Source organism: Pezoporus flaviventris, unplaced genomic scaffold (assembly GCF_033815535.1).
Source record: "Pezoporus flaviventris isolate CSIRO_AGI_PZ_B2104156 unplaced genomic scaffold, CSIRO_AGI_Pfla_v1 ptg000002l, whole genome shotgun sequence".
Lineage (NCBI taxonomy): Eukaryota > Metazoa > Chordata > Aves > Psittaciformes > Psittacidae > Pezoporus > Pezoporus flaviventris.
This window is the reverse complement of record NW_026892550.1, coordinates 47258108-47275261: the sequence shown is the minus strand read 5'-3', so window position 1 is coordinate 47275261 and position 17154 is coordinate 47258108. Positions and strand designations below refer to the sequence as shown.

Below are 17154 nucleotides of genomic sequence, written 5' to 3'. Positions count from 1 at the left end.
AGCAGTCTCAGACAAGTTATTGCCTGACTGAGACACACCTGCTATTCCTTTCCTGTATCTGATATTAACCCTGCCCATCAATCTGTGGTGACAGGAGAAAGTGGGCCAAATCCCCACACTCCCAGCTGCCTGCTGGAGTGATTCAGTGGGCTCCTGGAAAGTGCATTTCTAAACGACCTGCTTGCCTCGTCAGGAGACAGAAGAGCAAATGACACACTAGATACTATGCATATATGATCTGGTATAATACCTTTTTCATCAAGAAACTTTTAATGCCACCTTTCAAGTTTCACTCAAGAAGATGCCCTAGGCATGAACCGCACCACAAGATGATCCTTTCCTCACAGACTAAACAAAGGGAATCCCTTATTAAGGCTAGCTAAGTATCAAAGGACAGAAGGACAACAGGAAAAACAAGAATCAACAAGTAGGGCTGAACTGTAGCCTCTTACAGAAAACAGCACTCACATAACTGTTCAACTACACATCACTTAGGACTGGGAACAAGCACCACCACCCTGGAGAGCTGGGTGTTTGTCAGACCTACAACCATGTTACCTCTTTAACTCTTGTACCAATGAAGTCTCAGAAAGAGGCAGCCCTTTCGTTAAAGGCACAATTATTTACCAGGAAATACAGTAACTGGTGAAGAAACACTGTTATAGTCAACCAATACTCATTGAGGAACTTTGCACTGCTGAAGGCAGGCACAAACAGCAATCACAGGGTGCAAGTGCTGTTGTTTCCTTTGATAACAAGAAAAGATGGTTCTCATTATGTGATGGCTTCAGAGGCCATTCCTCCTCCAGGATGCTCACTCACTTCATTAAGTAAAAATAGCAGTCTTCGAATAAAAGCCAATAGTTAGCTCTGAGAGACTCTTGAGAGCTTGAAGGAATTTCTTGCTTGCACTGCTGCTCTTCCTGCTTCAGTTCCAGTAACCCACACATGAGCATCCTGCCCTTCTTCCAACCCCTCCCAAAACATAATCCTGGGCTAACAGAAGTATGCTGATATTCAATAAACTGTAAGTTTCAGGAATGAGGCTGGACCAGGCTGTAACTGCTATAGTAGACACCGTAATTAGCAAACGAAGGCTGTTACTTTGTGAAACAGTAGTATTGCTTTGGAAAACATCTCTTTATGACTCTTAAACAGCAGTGTTCTAATCCATGTAACTCAGGGGTTAACTGTCCAAATCCATCATTCTGTTTGCCAGTAAAAGAGACTATGAACCACTTGACCAAAAAAAGAAGTACCCCCAGTCAGTCAGGGGAAGGGGAGGGAAAAAGATAAGATCTGTTTTTAATTAAATAAGTGTTAACAAAACTGAAGCTCAAAAGGAAGAGGAACTAGACTGCATTGACAGAAGGTTGGAAAAGAGATTTTGACTCACATGTTTTCTAAAATGAAATAAATCAAGACACATTTCAAGCTACAGAAGCATATCCTTCAATTGTGAGCATTTAACTCCATGCACTTCGCCAAATCACTTACATAGTTTTATCCTCCAAACAACTGTTAAAAAGACTATTAATTCCCTTTCTTTTTTTTTTTAAACAGGTATCTTACCTTTGCAGAGTCATGTTCAAATTGCCTGTACATGCCTTGATCTTGTTTTGTGCTTCTAGATGAGTCATCCCGTCTGTGCTTATCCCATCAATGGTGAGAACTACATCACCTATCCCCACGTGCGCTCGGGCTGCCTTGCCACCATCATTAAGCTGAAATATCACAAGAACAGTAAATGAGAACGTAGGATAGTTTATGTCTGTGTCCTCTGAACACAGGACCACAGTATCTTATTCACAGTACTGTTTCATGGGGGGGGGGGGGGGGGGGGGGAGTTCTCTTTTCTCCTTTGTGAGTATGTCCCTGTGACAGTTGCTGCACTATCTGTCTTTCCAGTGACACAACAGACATTGGCACTTGAATGACAGGAAAAGTACTGCACAGTATTGCCTGTTTTTCAAAATCAGCCACTACTTCTACTGGAAGATGTGTACAGTCACCAAAAGACGCAAGCAGAAATAGGAACACACAGTTTCCTGGATGCCAAGTTCCAGCCTCTGATCTCTTCATATATGAAACTTTGATCACAAGAGGAGAGATGAAGACTTTCCCCATTCTATATTTTCCGTATAAACAACTCCTTGAAATTTCATCTGTCAATGACTGGTTATGTGCACAGATGACTTTACTAATAGTGAAGCTGACTTTTCCCCAGCAGCAACTATATAGGAAGTCAGAAGTTCAACATCACACAGACCTGTTACTTAGTTTTGCCTTTCTCTCAGTAGGTTTATTGCCCCAGTGACCCTTAGTATATTCACACCAGAATAAGAAAGGCTTGTGGAGCAATCTACCTCTTTGATTAAAGTCACTGCCAAACTTCAGTTTAACTGCCTATGGACATGAACAAAATGATCTTGCAACAAAAACCTTTGTAAAAGTTCACATTATTGACCCAAATTGAACAAAAAAAAGTAATCTTTTAATTTTATGCCACTGAACTTCAACTAGCTTCATCCCAAAGAACTGAAATAGAGCAGAAATAAAGCAACATATGGTAAGATCTATGAACTGATTTATATCCCTGGTCCTCAATCTGCATTTTATAGGTGGCTGCTAAGAGCAGTCCTGAATGGTGCAAATTCCCTCTTTGTTTCCAGATGTATTTCCTGTGTTACAGCAGAAAAGCCATAGCTGCCTGTGCTGTGCATGCAAAACTTCACAACTCTTTCCTTTGCCTGCAAACATGAGTGTGTTCCTTGAAGAAATTGCTATGGTTTTAGGGAGGTGTAGCAAACAGCAGAATTACTTCATCTTTATTTCCAAAAGTGGAGCTCTCCTTGGGCCACAATTGCACTCTAGCAAGTGACTTCTCAAAGGGAGGCAGAAGGAAGACTTTTATCTCTTTGTCTTGCTAAATTCGTAAGAATTACAACTTGTATAGTGCACCCTTTTATAACAGGCTGCAACAACAAAACCAAAATTCCTCCAAAATTTGGTGTTCATACCCAAATTCCGAGCAAAGAGACCCAGCTGCTATAAAACACAGATCAGGAAACCCACAGGCATATAGAAAGCTATGACCAACATAGCTATTTATAGGGAAGCTCCTCAAACCTTTGCATGGGGGGGAAACCTGCCATAAACAGATCCCTAAACCGACACATTACAGCATGCTGACATTTGTCAGCAAGGTCTGGAAAAGGAAAAGGAACGTAAGGGTGCTAAAAGCCAAAGGTCAAATGGATCACTGTGCTTTGTGACTGGACTCCCCAAGTGAATAAATTTCACCTTTCTCTGAATGTATGTAAATATGCATGATGCTCACATGCAATCTACACATTCAGCAGTAAGACTTTAAAACCAGCCTTCAGGGTAACTATTTTCATGGAGGGATGGGTTTACCATCCACAGAAGTGTAAAATAAAACAAACTGATAAATTAAAAATGAACAAACAACCCATCCACAATTGTCATTTGTTTTTTTTCCTCAATTCTGGTGGCCAACACACAACTTACAACTAACTGCCTGACTTTCAAGAGGTCAGCCTTAAACTGTTGCCTACTGGGAATGAAGGTTTTTGCAAGCACACATGGCAGGCAGCTATAAGATCATTTTAGCAAAACCCCAGGCTGAAAATCCCATAGAACTATGTCCAGAAAGCGCACCCTAGAGATGAGGGAAAGAGCAGACAGGTCCTGAGAAGCATGACAAGGCCCTGGCTGCATCCATGAGACCTGCTGTGTAGGCAGGGGATTGAATCTGCCTGGTAGGCGAGGCTGTCACAGACCCATCTGAATAAATTACTGGACAAGGGTGTGAAGAGGGATGCCATAGCAGTAATCTACTTTTCTAGATACAGTGGATAAGACTTCTAAGTAACACCTACTGATTTTGAACAAGAGGTCTGACTAACCAAGAGAGGTGAACTTGATAGTTCTAGGAAATCTCAGCCAAAGCACAAGTCTTCCCTGAGAGTACCAGTCATCATCCTTAGCTTGTGAAGCACCTATAATGAAGTGGACTGAAGGTACAAGGGCAGAGTTTCACCAGATGCAAGAGGAAAATAATCACAAGAACAGGTATATAAAAATAAGCAAGTATCTACAATTCATAAAGCAGGAAGAATGAGAACATTTGAAATTATTAAGGATCTTTTCCAGACTGCAGATGTATGTAGTCTGGAAGTCTCAGTTTTGACACTTTCTAGATTCTGCAAATGTGCATTACCATTACAATAAATAGGTTCATATATGTACCAGGAATTACATAAGCAAAACTGCATACATATTCCAAATTGATTCAACCAAAGCTAAAAGAAAGCTTCCCCATATTCCTTGTCACAATGGAATCTCCATTTATCTTTCTTTTCCCCTTCTAGATTTTGAAAAATTCCATAGATGCAGGAGATACAAAAATACATATGTGCTAAGCTATACAAGAAATTTTTAAATGGCATTTATAAATCCTTACTATTTTGTACTGATTCCCCCTCCCCTCCCCCTGCCCCCTATGAGCAATTTTGTTCTTAAACTGCAAATTTAACCTTAGCTTAATGAAATTATCTGGCATCAGTCACCACTGAACTACAGTATTTCCTATGCTTAAATACCAAAAAACTAGTAAACCAATTAGGCAAAAGAAACAACCTTTAACACTTAATTACAAATAGGAAAAAAGCATAGCCTTAAAAATACACCTTTATTGAATGCATACGTGCAAATAAATGTATTCAATGCAACAAGTCATATGCACAGAAGAATACAGCATTAAAATTACACAACTGGCTACCTACGAATCAAACTAACTTCTCAGCACCACAAAGATTCTTCAGATCTTTGATGGATCTATCTTAATTCTGTATTTACAGCATGAGGCAAGTTTTAAAAATCAAGCATGAATTACAGCTGCTAAAGAAGGGGACTTTGTTTTGATGTTACACAGCAGACTTCAAAGCTACAAAATTGCCAAACCAGAGACATTTCCTCCTACTCAATTCCATGTCTCTGTACTCTGGGAAGCTCATTTGGAGGCAGAGGGGTAGTCAAGCAAGACAGATTTCACTATCAAGCACCTGCTGAGGCCAATCACTCCCACAGCCTCCAGAAGCAAACCTCATTTCAGCCCCATCAGGTTCATGGCTGAAAGCCAAAAGCCAGCCTATGCCATCCAGAGATGCGCAGGACACTTCCTAATGAACATAAGTAAAATCACCCATCTAATCTCACTTTTCAGTTTTGACACCCACCCCCCCCAAAAAATTACTTTTTTGTTGGTCTTGTTTTAAACATCAGAATTCCAAACCTGCAAATATTGCCCTAAAGAACATTTTTAATGAAGACAATCAAAAATAAAGCAGCTCTTGATCCAGGATGAACTTTAAAAGCAATGGTATAAAAAGTAATCTCAGCATAGATTACTATAAGCAATCTATGCCTCAGGTTTTTAAAAGCAAACAACCCAAGGCATACTGGTATACAACTGTTTTCTTGAGATAAGTTTTAGACTGCTTTAATTTTGGAAGATCCTTTCCAGGAAAATCACATGTGTGCACATACATGTGCATCTATCTCTAAATCAATGTAATTCGCAGCTTAATTAATTTCTAATTAACACATAACAGTCTATTTCTACTCGCATTACAAGCAAAGAAAACTTGACAAGCATCTCTTCTTTGAACTGTCATTATTTAGCTTTTATGCAGTAATAAATGAAATACTTAAATTGCAGTTACTCATAGAACAAAGGCCTATTTGGCAAGAGATGGAAGCTGTCTTTTATCTTTTCCACAATGCCTGCCTTGAATCAATCCTAGCTGCAAACAGGTCATGCGACAGTGCATCACAATTACTTTCCCAAAGAAAGTATTTCATAGCCTCACAGTAAATAATGTTCTCCGCATCACACAAACATCCTTCAATGTCATCTACAACTTTCTCTGGGAACATAATTCATTGCTCCCAATTTAAAACTCCCTGGGCTACCTGACATCCCTCCAGCTTGAATTTTATCCCTTGAGCACTTACAATACTGGGCTGGGTATAGCAATTCAGTTTAAAAACATGCATAATTGAAGCAGAAGTCAACCAGACAATGATCTTTGTATCATTACCACTATTGCTCCTCTTTCAGCACTATCCTCCCCTATAACAAAGTGTTTTAAATAAGTACACAACATATCCATGTACAGAAAGACCATTACAAGAGAACTTTGCAGAATCACAAAATAAGCAATCAGACAACCTGTTTTATCAAATAACCCTCTGCTCTTTCACACAGACTTTCAAACCACAAGAGCTTTATCTCCCTGCTATAATGCACTTTATGCTAATATTGACACTCATTAACTGTTACTACCTTGTTTGTATCCCTAGCCTCATTTCACCTGACCAAAGTACCACCTTGCACAATAGCCAGTATTTTAATGGCATGCTCTCAAATGTACTTAGAGCTCAAATTACACTAAAAAGTACCTCTTTGGGGAAACACTGCAAGAGAAGAGAGCAAGATCTTAATGCCCTTTCCAACCCTAACCGTTCTATGATTCTATAGGAAGTCCTTACTGTATTTCTGGAGAACAGACGCTTACTCCAAAATGGTATGGGGAGGGCATGCTTATATTCTGTAGCTGCACCAGCTCCCTCACATGAATTGTGCACATCTGACCCGACTCCTTCTGGATAGGTGGCCCCAGCACCATGCAACTCACAGGAGCAGCAGCACTGGGTGCTGGGATCTGACACCTGAACACCATGAGCACAAATACGGTACTGTTGTGCCCCAGCACACTTTAATGGGGTGGCTAGACAAAACCCTTCCTCACCACCTTCCCTGCTGGGAAAGAAGCAAAAGCCCAGCTTATGCTCCAGACTCCTAACAGGTTTGAGACACTTAGGGTCCAGTTTACTGCTTCTGCACCGGGGGGCAGAAGCCATGGGAGCACCTGCTCTTTGTAGCAAATAAGCTTCCTCTGCACTCAATGGAAACTAAGAGCTGTATCATATTCCTCACAGCCTTTACTACAGCAATATTGTTCACATAGCCAACAGATTAGACCACCAGCCTCGATACTTGCTTCCAAATCAAGAATGTACATACCAATTTTAAAGTCCAGATCAAATTTATACAGCTGAGCTATAAGAATGTTAATGCAGGGTTTGCAGTGGAAACCACTGACACAACCAGCTATAAAAGGGGTTATGAGGCAGTCCTACAAATAAGCTAAAAGATTTTCCCCAAATCAAGCAGGGATCAAAATTAGATTAAGTTTCATTTCCCTCCTTTTACTCTCCATAACTTTGAAGGTGCTTCCTGACTGATTTATACAGCTGTAACCTAAAGTGTGCACAGCATGCCAATAACCATTAAAGACAATGTGTAAGGGAAAAAAAAAACAAGGCAAAGTACCAACCCTACTTCTTGGTCTGGCTGTGGTCCCAAGAGCAGATACAACTCCAGTCCTGGCAAGAGGGCTCCTCAGCAAGAGGGCTACCCATGCCTCCTGGCCTTTCCTCCCAGGTTCTCCCACTTTGCGTCATCTCTTCCCTCCATGCACAGCAGCTCGCTTGCTGCTGTGCGGTAGTGGGTTGGCTGATGAAGACCTAAACCAATGCTTTGACTAATCATAGCCCACGGATAAGCATGAGAAAAATCCCACAAGCATTTAGCAAAGAACCCACAAAACCATCTCTCACATTTCATTCTCAGGTCTGCTACTCATCCTCAGCAGTAACCCTGACAACAACATAGATTTTAACATGGTTGAGCCGCATATGCCTGTAGCCCCACCTTCAGAAATTACGTCAAAACAAAAACAACACGAAGTTTGAAGTCTTAGATGAGCACGGCTGTGGGTTCACATTTTAGGGAAAAGACAATTAGTTTCAACCCCCTTTTTTCTTCTTAAAAGTTTCTCTTACTGTATTTCAACCTTTAATATTTAGCTAATGCCCTCCACATAAAACATACAACTTAAATTTCTTTCACACTTCAAACTGTGACACACACATCACTCACTTCATCCTTTCGTGTACCAAACATGGAGCTTTGGCTGCTAAAACCAGGAAAGGCACCACATAGCATAAATCACTCTGACACACAATTGGCTTGATGAAGAAAAAGATTCAAAAATACAAATTAAGCTTACACAATAGGGTAACTGCACAATGTCCAGCCCTTTTGGAAATGTGCTCCTTTATTTTTCAATCAACTAGCAGTAAACAAATCACTTTGAATGGCAGCGGAGTAAAGCCGAAGCAGCAGCCCTCAGCTTCCCTCACTTGGCCCAGAACAGGCTGTTAGTAAGTAAAAACAGTTTCCACATGCTGATGCCAAAAGGCTTATTAACTTGTGCCATCTCTCACTTGTCATGGCTTGACTGATCATGGTTGCCTTGCAGCTCTGCTCTTCTATGAGCAGGTTTTGTCTTTGCTACCTCTCCCCATTCCCTTACAACTGCTGCAGGATGTAAGGAAGCAGAAACAACTTCACAGAAGATGCCTTCAGCTTTTATTTTTCACAGAACACCACCACCTCATCATTACTGCAAGTTCAGTAACAGTTCCTAGAAAGGATGACCCCAGCTTTTGAACTTGGCAGTGTGAAAGGGAAACAGTTAACTATACATATAGCAATAAATTCTGATACAATTAATGCATTTTACATATCTTAAACATTTTATTCAGGTGCTGACAGACAAGTTTAAATGTCAAAATACCCACTGGGTTTACAGGATTATTAAAATGAGTCAAAATTCATTCTCACCTCGCACAAGGCATAAAGAAACTACTCTTTGCAAGTGTAGCTCTATTGGCATCTAACAAGACTAAGCATCTCGTCTTGTTTTTCCAAGCCACTTGAAGCATTGAAAAGAAAAAAAAAGAGGTGAAAATATTGCCACTGTGATGGAATGGGCAATACTTCCTGAATAACAGAAGACAACTAACATTCTGTTTTGGAGAAGAAATAATGTCACAATGTCAAAAAGGAAGTTGACAAAAGGACTAAGGCAAAATAATTTTGACATTGTGGCTATAACTGGATCTGCAAGAAGAACATGGGCAATTCCAAAAAATACATGCTTTCCAAACACTGAAGGGATGGAAAATGATTTACAGCCAAGTGCCAGAATGTCTGCAGATATTTAAGACCCTAAATTAGTAGCTTTTACTAAGCCTTCCCTGAAGGCGCTCAGTTGTGTTCTCATGCTGCCAGCCTGCCTTAGAACCCGATTTATTTTAACTGTCCTCTCTCTGAAGATTATTCTTCTGTTCAGAGTGTTTACACAATTAATCCAGGTTTCTCCCTAGGAAACTATATGCCAGTGGGTAAAAATTACTGCCTACTTAATTTCTCAGAGAGACAGAAAGAGGAAATTGAAAATGTAGCTAGAAACACAACACAGACTTTGTGTGACTGCTTAAAGCTTTTGGGAGCTGCAAGTCTCTCCTCCAGTCCTAGGGTTGGGTTTTTCTGGATGGCCAACACAAATTAACTGCACAACCAAAGCACAAAATTACTTGGGACTGCTGACTTGGCATTGCCTTAGGAGCAGAGTGATTTGTGTCAGAACAGAAGTTTCAAGTGCCTGCCTCATTTGGAATAAACAGTTTGGAAAAAGTTAGTTGGTTAAGTTTTATTGCTGAAGCCTCCTGAACAAACCTAAACCAAAGCAGAGTTAGTTTCCTTTAATGGAGCTTAAGTGTGAATGGGCACAAAAGAGGCTCAGCTTCTTCCAAAGCGGAAATTAATTTCCATACTGAAAGGCCATAAAGATGAAGAATTCCGCAGAGTATATAATGGTGTACTTCCTCCCTTCCCATGAAGGGTTATTTTTTATTCATTTACAGATGATAAAATTAGTTCAACTAACTGAACATCCATCTCCTTAATAATCTTAGTAGCCCAACATATGTAATTTTGTTTTCATGGTCTATGATTTAGTCCCTCTTAATGGGATATACCTTTCCCACATCAAACATGATGAAATCACTCTGTTTCCCAGAGCATTCAATTTAGGAATACAAACAGAGTGCTATTCTATACTGTGTAATTTAAAGGCATTCCACTTGGGGGGGGGGGGGGTTTGGAGTCCCTCTCACAGGAAAAGAGTCTCATATATGACAGCACTGAGAAGGAAATTCAACTAATGAAGCAATCCCACATATGAAAGCAAAGCCAAAAGAGAGTTATGTGGGGAACTGTGAACCAGAAACTCACCTAACAGAAACTAACAGCCAGTGGCAAGAAAACGCTACTACGAATTGAATCCCCAAAGGTACACCAGCTGCTCTTTCACTTTCTCCTATCCAGAAACAAGCCAGGCATGTATAAACATGTAGGAAACAACATGCTTGTTTCAAAGAATTGAGATAATGATAAGCTGCAACACGTAAGAGGAAAATGGAGACAAGTTCAGGCACCGCAGGTATTGCTTATTGGCACAAGTCATCTGCCCAGGGAACACAGCTCACCTGAATGCCATCCCAAACTGGTAATCTGCAAGAACTGCAGAAGTCCATTTTCAAGATGAAACCCAAGTGCAGCCAGGAGAGCCACCACAGACACAAAGGCTGGAGACTCAGAGCTGCACTTCTGCCAGCTCTCCTTTGAGCATTCAGTTCAACACCCAAGAAGAAAGTGAAGAAGAAAAGCATCAAGATACAGAAGCTTCTCCCACTCAACCATGCTACACCAATAGAGGGTTCACATTTTAAGTATAAAGGCACTAGTGCTTATGGCACTTTGTTGATATGGAAGAAAAAGGCAACCTTAAACATGTGAAAGACAACCCATTTCAGGAAAATAAGCATGCTCTGAAGTGCATGGAAAGTAACAATTAAACTAATTAGTATATATAATAATACACTGGTAGTGCTGAGACCTACTCTAGCTCAATGAAGCATAGTCCTCTATGTATGTACCTTTATTTAGCAACACAAACTTCTGGCACAAAGAAATAAAACAAATAGAAGATTTTAGTAAATCCAAGTGGATATATTGCCTTTTATGTGTCAAGGGAACATTACAGCAGACATTTATTTTAAGCTAGACATTTACTGGCTAAAACCCCAAAGTATGAAACACTGCAGGAAAAAATGTACAATAAAAAACACCTTCAGAAAACAAGAAACAAGTTTTAAAGGAGCTGCACATTGTTTAATAAATTCATATAGCTGTTTATAGCTAAGACAAAAATATTTATTGCAAACTAATAAACATTTAAAAAAATCAAATTTAATTTTCCATTTTTAATTTATACACACAGTTTCAGTTTATTTGACTTTAAGCATCACTTTTATATCACTTGTTTATACAGTCCCAGGTGTGGGGTTTTATATATACATTTATTTATACATGTATGTAAAACACTAGATCTATTACTACAGATGGTGTTATACACATGCATTCTTTAAGTATTTATGTATAAATATTTATTTTACACACACACCCCCCTATATAAATTAAAAGGCATTTCTCCTCTCTCCTGGGGATCTGTGCCTTTAAGACCATATGAAGATTATCAGCTTTGTTTGAAGCTGTCCTGAGAAAATAGGAAACTATTGAGGACAAATACTCAGGCTGCAAAATGAAGACCCTCAATTTAAGTAAATTCACTTTACCATATGATTCCTAAATGCACTGCAGGCATTTAGGATTGAATATAAACCCACACAAAATTTCCTTACTAAAGCTCCAGAAAGGAAAATGATACTGTGCTTGTTTCCACTATAAATTCTGTCTAAATTTCTTACTCCTCTATTTTAACAGTCTTCTGAGTTTTGCTAGAAACCTGCAATTGCTAATCATAACTTAAAGTCTGAGTTGTTGTCTAAATACTGCAGCATGTTTTTTCTTACTTGGACATACTGAGATCCAAAAGTTGTAACACAACTGAACAATGTATAAGGCTGGTTATCAACTACCTCTGAAAAAACGATGAAGAAAACTCAACCCTTCAAATTTACACCTTGCAACAGCCTATCATTGGCTCTCAGCCTACCACTACACAGTGGAAAGAGTCCAGCCATTCAAAGCCTGGACTTGCAGAAGAGTCTTGTAAAATGGAGCCTAGTAGTCATCTTAGGTCTCTGGTATCTTTTTATTTATTGTCTCTTTTTTCTCCTTCACCACCACCCCCCCCCCCACCCCCCCCACTTTGTATGTCAAGATCTCTGAACTCTATACTACCAAAACTAAAATCAGGACATTGCAAAATTAAGACACATATACACACAAAATCCACCCTAAATATTCATTGTAAACTCTGCTTCATTTTCACATCTAAGGAAATAAAAATAATTTACAGTCTGAAAATTTAGGACTAATACCAACACTGCTCTAAAACTGTGAAGTAAAATCTAATACGCACTGCTGGTTACAGACAAAGCTATTCCAGGTTAAACAACACAACACCACAACCCAATATCCAATCATTTCTCCAACTCAATCCAAGGCAGGTGGTATGGAAAGCCTACAGATTAGGTTTGGTTTTATTAATCCTGATAACAATACAAAATATTGATCACTTGCACAGATGTCACTGGCCTCCATGTGATTTACACTCTTCTAACCTCTAAAACCTACATACAGTCTCCTGAATGCTCCAAAGCTATTTAAGAATAAAAGCCTGACCATCACTCAAGCAGAATGCTTTTGATAAACATGATGACAGAGCCTACCTTTATGCCTGTTAAATCTGTGCAGTTTTTTTTTTTTTTAAACATGTCACTTAACACTTGTTTGTTGTTTTCTTTTTCATTGGGTACCCAACAAGAAAAAAAATTACTGTAGGAAGACTAGATTTTGCTAGATTTCAAATAATTTCTAGAAGTAAACATATTACTTCTAGAACTGCTGGAAATACTGATTTATAAAACTCTTCCAAAGTGTTAAACACATAAAAATCTGTATTTAATTGGGTTTTTTTCAGCTTGCTTTCGCTTGAATTCTGCATCAACTGTACCAGATGAAGAGCAAAGTTTTCAAACTGAAAAGGTACCAGAATAAACCATCAGGGACATTCACTGCTGATAGCTTATCCTCAAAAGAGATTCTCCACATCAGTTGGAACTCAACAACTAACACAGCCTCTTGAAAGCTATGAAAAACTCTTTATCTGCCCAAAATAAGGAAGTGAGAATATCCAAGAAATATCTTGGAAAGCAAGACAGCATAACTGTCCTGGCAGGGTTACTACACCTTCATGCTTCTTTCCGCTTGGAGGCTTACTACAGCTGGGATTGCTGGCAAGGTCAGTACCATGCAGGAGATGCCAGGGCCTATTGCCCAAGGTAGGGAAGACGACAGAGCAGGACATCACTATAAGACCCCGCAGCACCTGCTCCTTCCCCCTCAGCTAACAGCAAGATACATCCATCAGCTGTCACTAATGGTCTAAGCCAGAATTTGACCAGACACATGAGTATACAACTCACTTCACAGGGCATAAAACTTCCTTGAGCAGTGATGCACTGGATGTTTGTGAAGCAGAACTCTTCAAGACAAAATCGAGCATCTTTTAGTCAGCTCCCTCCCTCCCCAAACATCAGCAGGCAGGATAAGACGCATTATTCAAAGGCCATCACAGGATCAGGCTGGCCACCAGAGCAAGAAGGGTCCAATGACTTCCCACCCAAGACCACCATTCAAGACATACTTCATCAATCATCAAACAGCAATGCCATCCCCAGTCCTGTCTCTGCAGGGGGAGGCAGGAATAACCACACATGTGAGGCTTAAACAGGCAGCCAGTGACCTTTGGCAAGCAATGTCCTTAAGTCATATGAGCTGGTGAGATCAAGGGTTCACCTCATTCCAGTCCTAAAAGGCATTGTTTGCACATTTACTGCCTGTTTAACAAACCTATTTTAGGGGAAAGGTTTATTCCTCATAAATACATCATTTTTATTCAACCAGCTTCCAAAAGAAAAACGGGCTCAGTGGGACAACAGAAAAGGTACAGAAGGATCTGAGCTCTTCACACAGCTATCCATCATGCCTTTCTTTACAGTTTCACCCATACATACCTCACCAGCCACCTATTAGAAGGCATCAGGTATCTTATAATTACGCAGCTTACCAGAGAAGCCCTAGATTTACACGTACATCCCTGACAGGGTCTTACAGTGACTGAAGAGTCTGGAAGCGTTTTACACCTCTCGCTACTTGGTGTTCAGTTACAGCCCATATCTCTAATCCACTAAAAGGTTCGCTTTTCAAGGGAGCACAGGTATGTTTTCTCTGTTAGATTTAAACGGGAACTTAGCACAATTATAGCATCCAAAGTATATTTAGGTATGCTGAGAATATAGTGGTTTCATGCATTAATAAAAACAAGAGCACACTGCATTAAGGATTTTTAAGAAAGGCATTAGCGCTGACATGGGTACAAAAAACAGTAAGGTCTATTGTTACTTGAATTCGATAATAGAATTTATGCATATTAAAATAATTTTGACTTTGAAGTTTTATTGCACTTACATAAAAATAATTCAAGTTGACCCAGATCATACGCAAGTTAAACTATTATTAATATCAGTAGGAGTCTTGCAATTGGTTATAGTGAGAAACAAGTACTGAACAAGAGAGGCCTACAGTGTAGTTGGAGATGCTTTTCCTTTTCCCTCCAGCTTTCCAATAAGATTGTCCTTAAACCTCTTCAGGCACTTACTGGAGAAGGATTCAATACCTTTTTGTACACCATAGTATTCCGATCTCTGTGAACTATGCTACAAGTCACCAACTCAAACAACAGCCACATGGGCAAGAGAACTCGGCTTCCACAAGGTCTTCATGACCAGAAAATGAAGAATGCACTAACAAAGTTAGGATTTGGTAGTTCAACACGGCAAATATTCCACCTTAGATAAAATACAGCCTCTCACAGAAAAGAACTGTTATCCAAATGCTCATGCAGATTACAGGAGTACCTTTTGCACTGCTTTTTAAGTACAGTGACAAAGAATGAAAGCAAACCATACAAGCGAGAAGGAAAAAAAAAAAAAAAAAAAAAAATAATCAGCATGACCAGAGCAGGAAAATTAATGAAGCTGGAAACCCTGGAACTAAAACATCTTCCCAGAAGCAAACCTTCAGTCTCATTTACAAATGAGGGGAGGGGAGTACTAGTTTAGCATTGCTTTATGTTTTTTTCTCTTTTCCCATTCACAAAAGGACACCTGTGACCTGGAAAGGTGATCAGGTTAAACGAAGACACTGAAGATCCTCATTACAATACATATATTACTTGAAGCATTTGTGGTTTTAACCTGGAGTTCAGTTCCTTACCACAAGAAAACTCATGCAACTGGCAGTCTGTTCTGAGGGAAGGATGTGAGAAAAGTCATTACCAAAATACAGAGTGCACAGGTCTGAGCACCCTCCATGAGACAGTGATGCCAAACTGAAGATTTCTGCAGAGTTTATATTAGCAAGACACTTTGGTGACAACACACCCTTACTGATCTAGTATCAACCATTTAATTTCACACTTAACCATCCTTCCCCCCAATATGAGGACCACCTCAAAAGCCTTCTACCCCACTCCATAATCTGGAGACAGGAACTGCATTAACGACAGCACTTCTGAAGAGCTTGATACAAAAAGGCTCGGTGTTCACACCAGTAAAATGGTGTGAACGGCAGTTTCCTCCAGCACCACACAGCAAGTGCAGCATGTCGCTGCACGTATTCCTGAAGACTGTGAAATAGCAGCATCCAAACCAGGACTGGTGGGAAGGGAAAGGGAGAAATCAGTCTTGCAAACGTTTCTAAATAAAGGTATGAACACAGTAAACAGATGTAGAGGATAACGGTACTTCAGCACTCTCACTGGGATGCTCATTGGCTGGAGCCATAGCAATAGGGTCAGTCCCACACTCCCTTGTCTATATGCGCACATGTGTGAGCTTCCACTATCACTGCTAGTGTAAGAAGTCACTTATGCAGCAATGAACAGATATTTGTTAGCCTGATGAAGAGTCATGGGCCTAATGCAACCCTGTGTCAGAGTCACAAAAATAATTCCCATCCCACATTAGGACCAGTCACCTGGTGACTTCAAAGGGTCTATCCCAGGTGTTTGCTCCACTAGTTCCCAGATGTGGATGTTGTCTCCAGAACAAAAGCCTTCACAAGGGGACAGGCCCTGTTCAGAAGCCAACAGCCCAGCCACTCTCGGTGCCTCTGGGTATTCTGCCACCACAGAGCATCTGGAGGACATCAGCCTCCTATTTATAGGAGCTTCTTAACATGAACTTCAGAAAGTGTTTAATTACCTCTGAAGTGTTCCTCTCATTAACTAAACAAACTAAATGTGCCAAGGGAAAGACCAGCACTGGTAGAGCTGTATTTTCTAGTAATGACTCATATTGAAGAGCATGAAACCACTAAGTCAACTGCTGAAGAAGTTACATTCCAAGCTCTTCAGATGCACAAGCAAGCAGTTCACTTCTTCAACCCACATTGCTTAACTAGAATGAGGAAGCTCAAACCTTTGAGAACTGAAAGTATGTAAAATTAAAATGACAGCAGCACAAGACACGTACCAGGGGAGAAAGAGTTCTTCCACATTCCTATTAAATTGAGGGGGGGGGGGTTGGAATCTGTTCTGAATAAACAAAGCTTAAAACAGAACACAATCTTTCTTTCTTCTTCCAGACTACACCAAGATATTAATGAAAAAAAAAAAACAAAAGAAATACTAAGCAGACATATGAAAATACTGGTGCTGCTGAAAGTTTGCATTCAAATGTCAATATGTATAGTGATTAACCTGCCTAAGGTTACACCAGACCTCCCTGCTTCTCTATTACTGTCACATGCACTTCCTAAACACTAACCACAGTGCTCACTGAACATAAAAGAGCTGTCATTCCTCTCCCTGTTACAGAGGAGACACAGGCAGGCTGGTTTTCATCATCTTGAGGAGTACAAGACTGGTGTAGCAACACAACAGCATAAGGAGCAGAGTGGAACAACAGCAGCCATCAAGTGCAATCTGCTGGAAAACAAAGTAACTTGTCACATTCATCAGAGTCTGCCAATTACAGCTCAGAGAAAAGAGGGTGACCCAGATCACTGCATATAAAGGTGCACAAGAAAGTAAAGAAAAGGAAGGTACCAGAGGAGGCTAGTATTTG

General features: G+C 40.1%; 1 protein-coding gene across 8 annotated transcripts in view; it reads right to left on the bottom strand.

Moving 5' to 3' along the window:
- The window catches only part of PDLIM5 (PDZ and LIM domain 5), a 124227-nt gene that overhangs the window by 85310 nt on the left and 21763 nt on the right, over positions 1–17154 (bottom strand). For all 8 annotated transcript variants that reach the window (XM_061477367.1, XM_061477383.1, XM_061477376.1 and 5 more), the window contains exon 2: positions 1573–1724. In XM_061477367.1, the coding sequence (XP_061333351.1) occupies positions 1573–1724 (152 nt within the window). The remainder of the gene's footprint in view (positions 1–1572; positions 1725–17154) is intronic.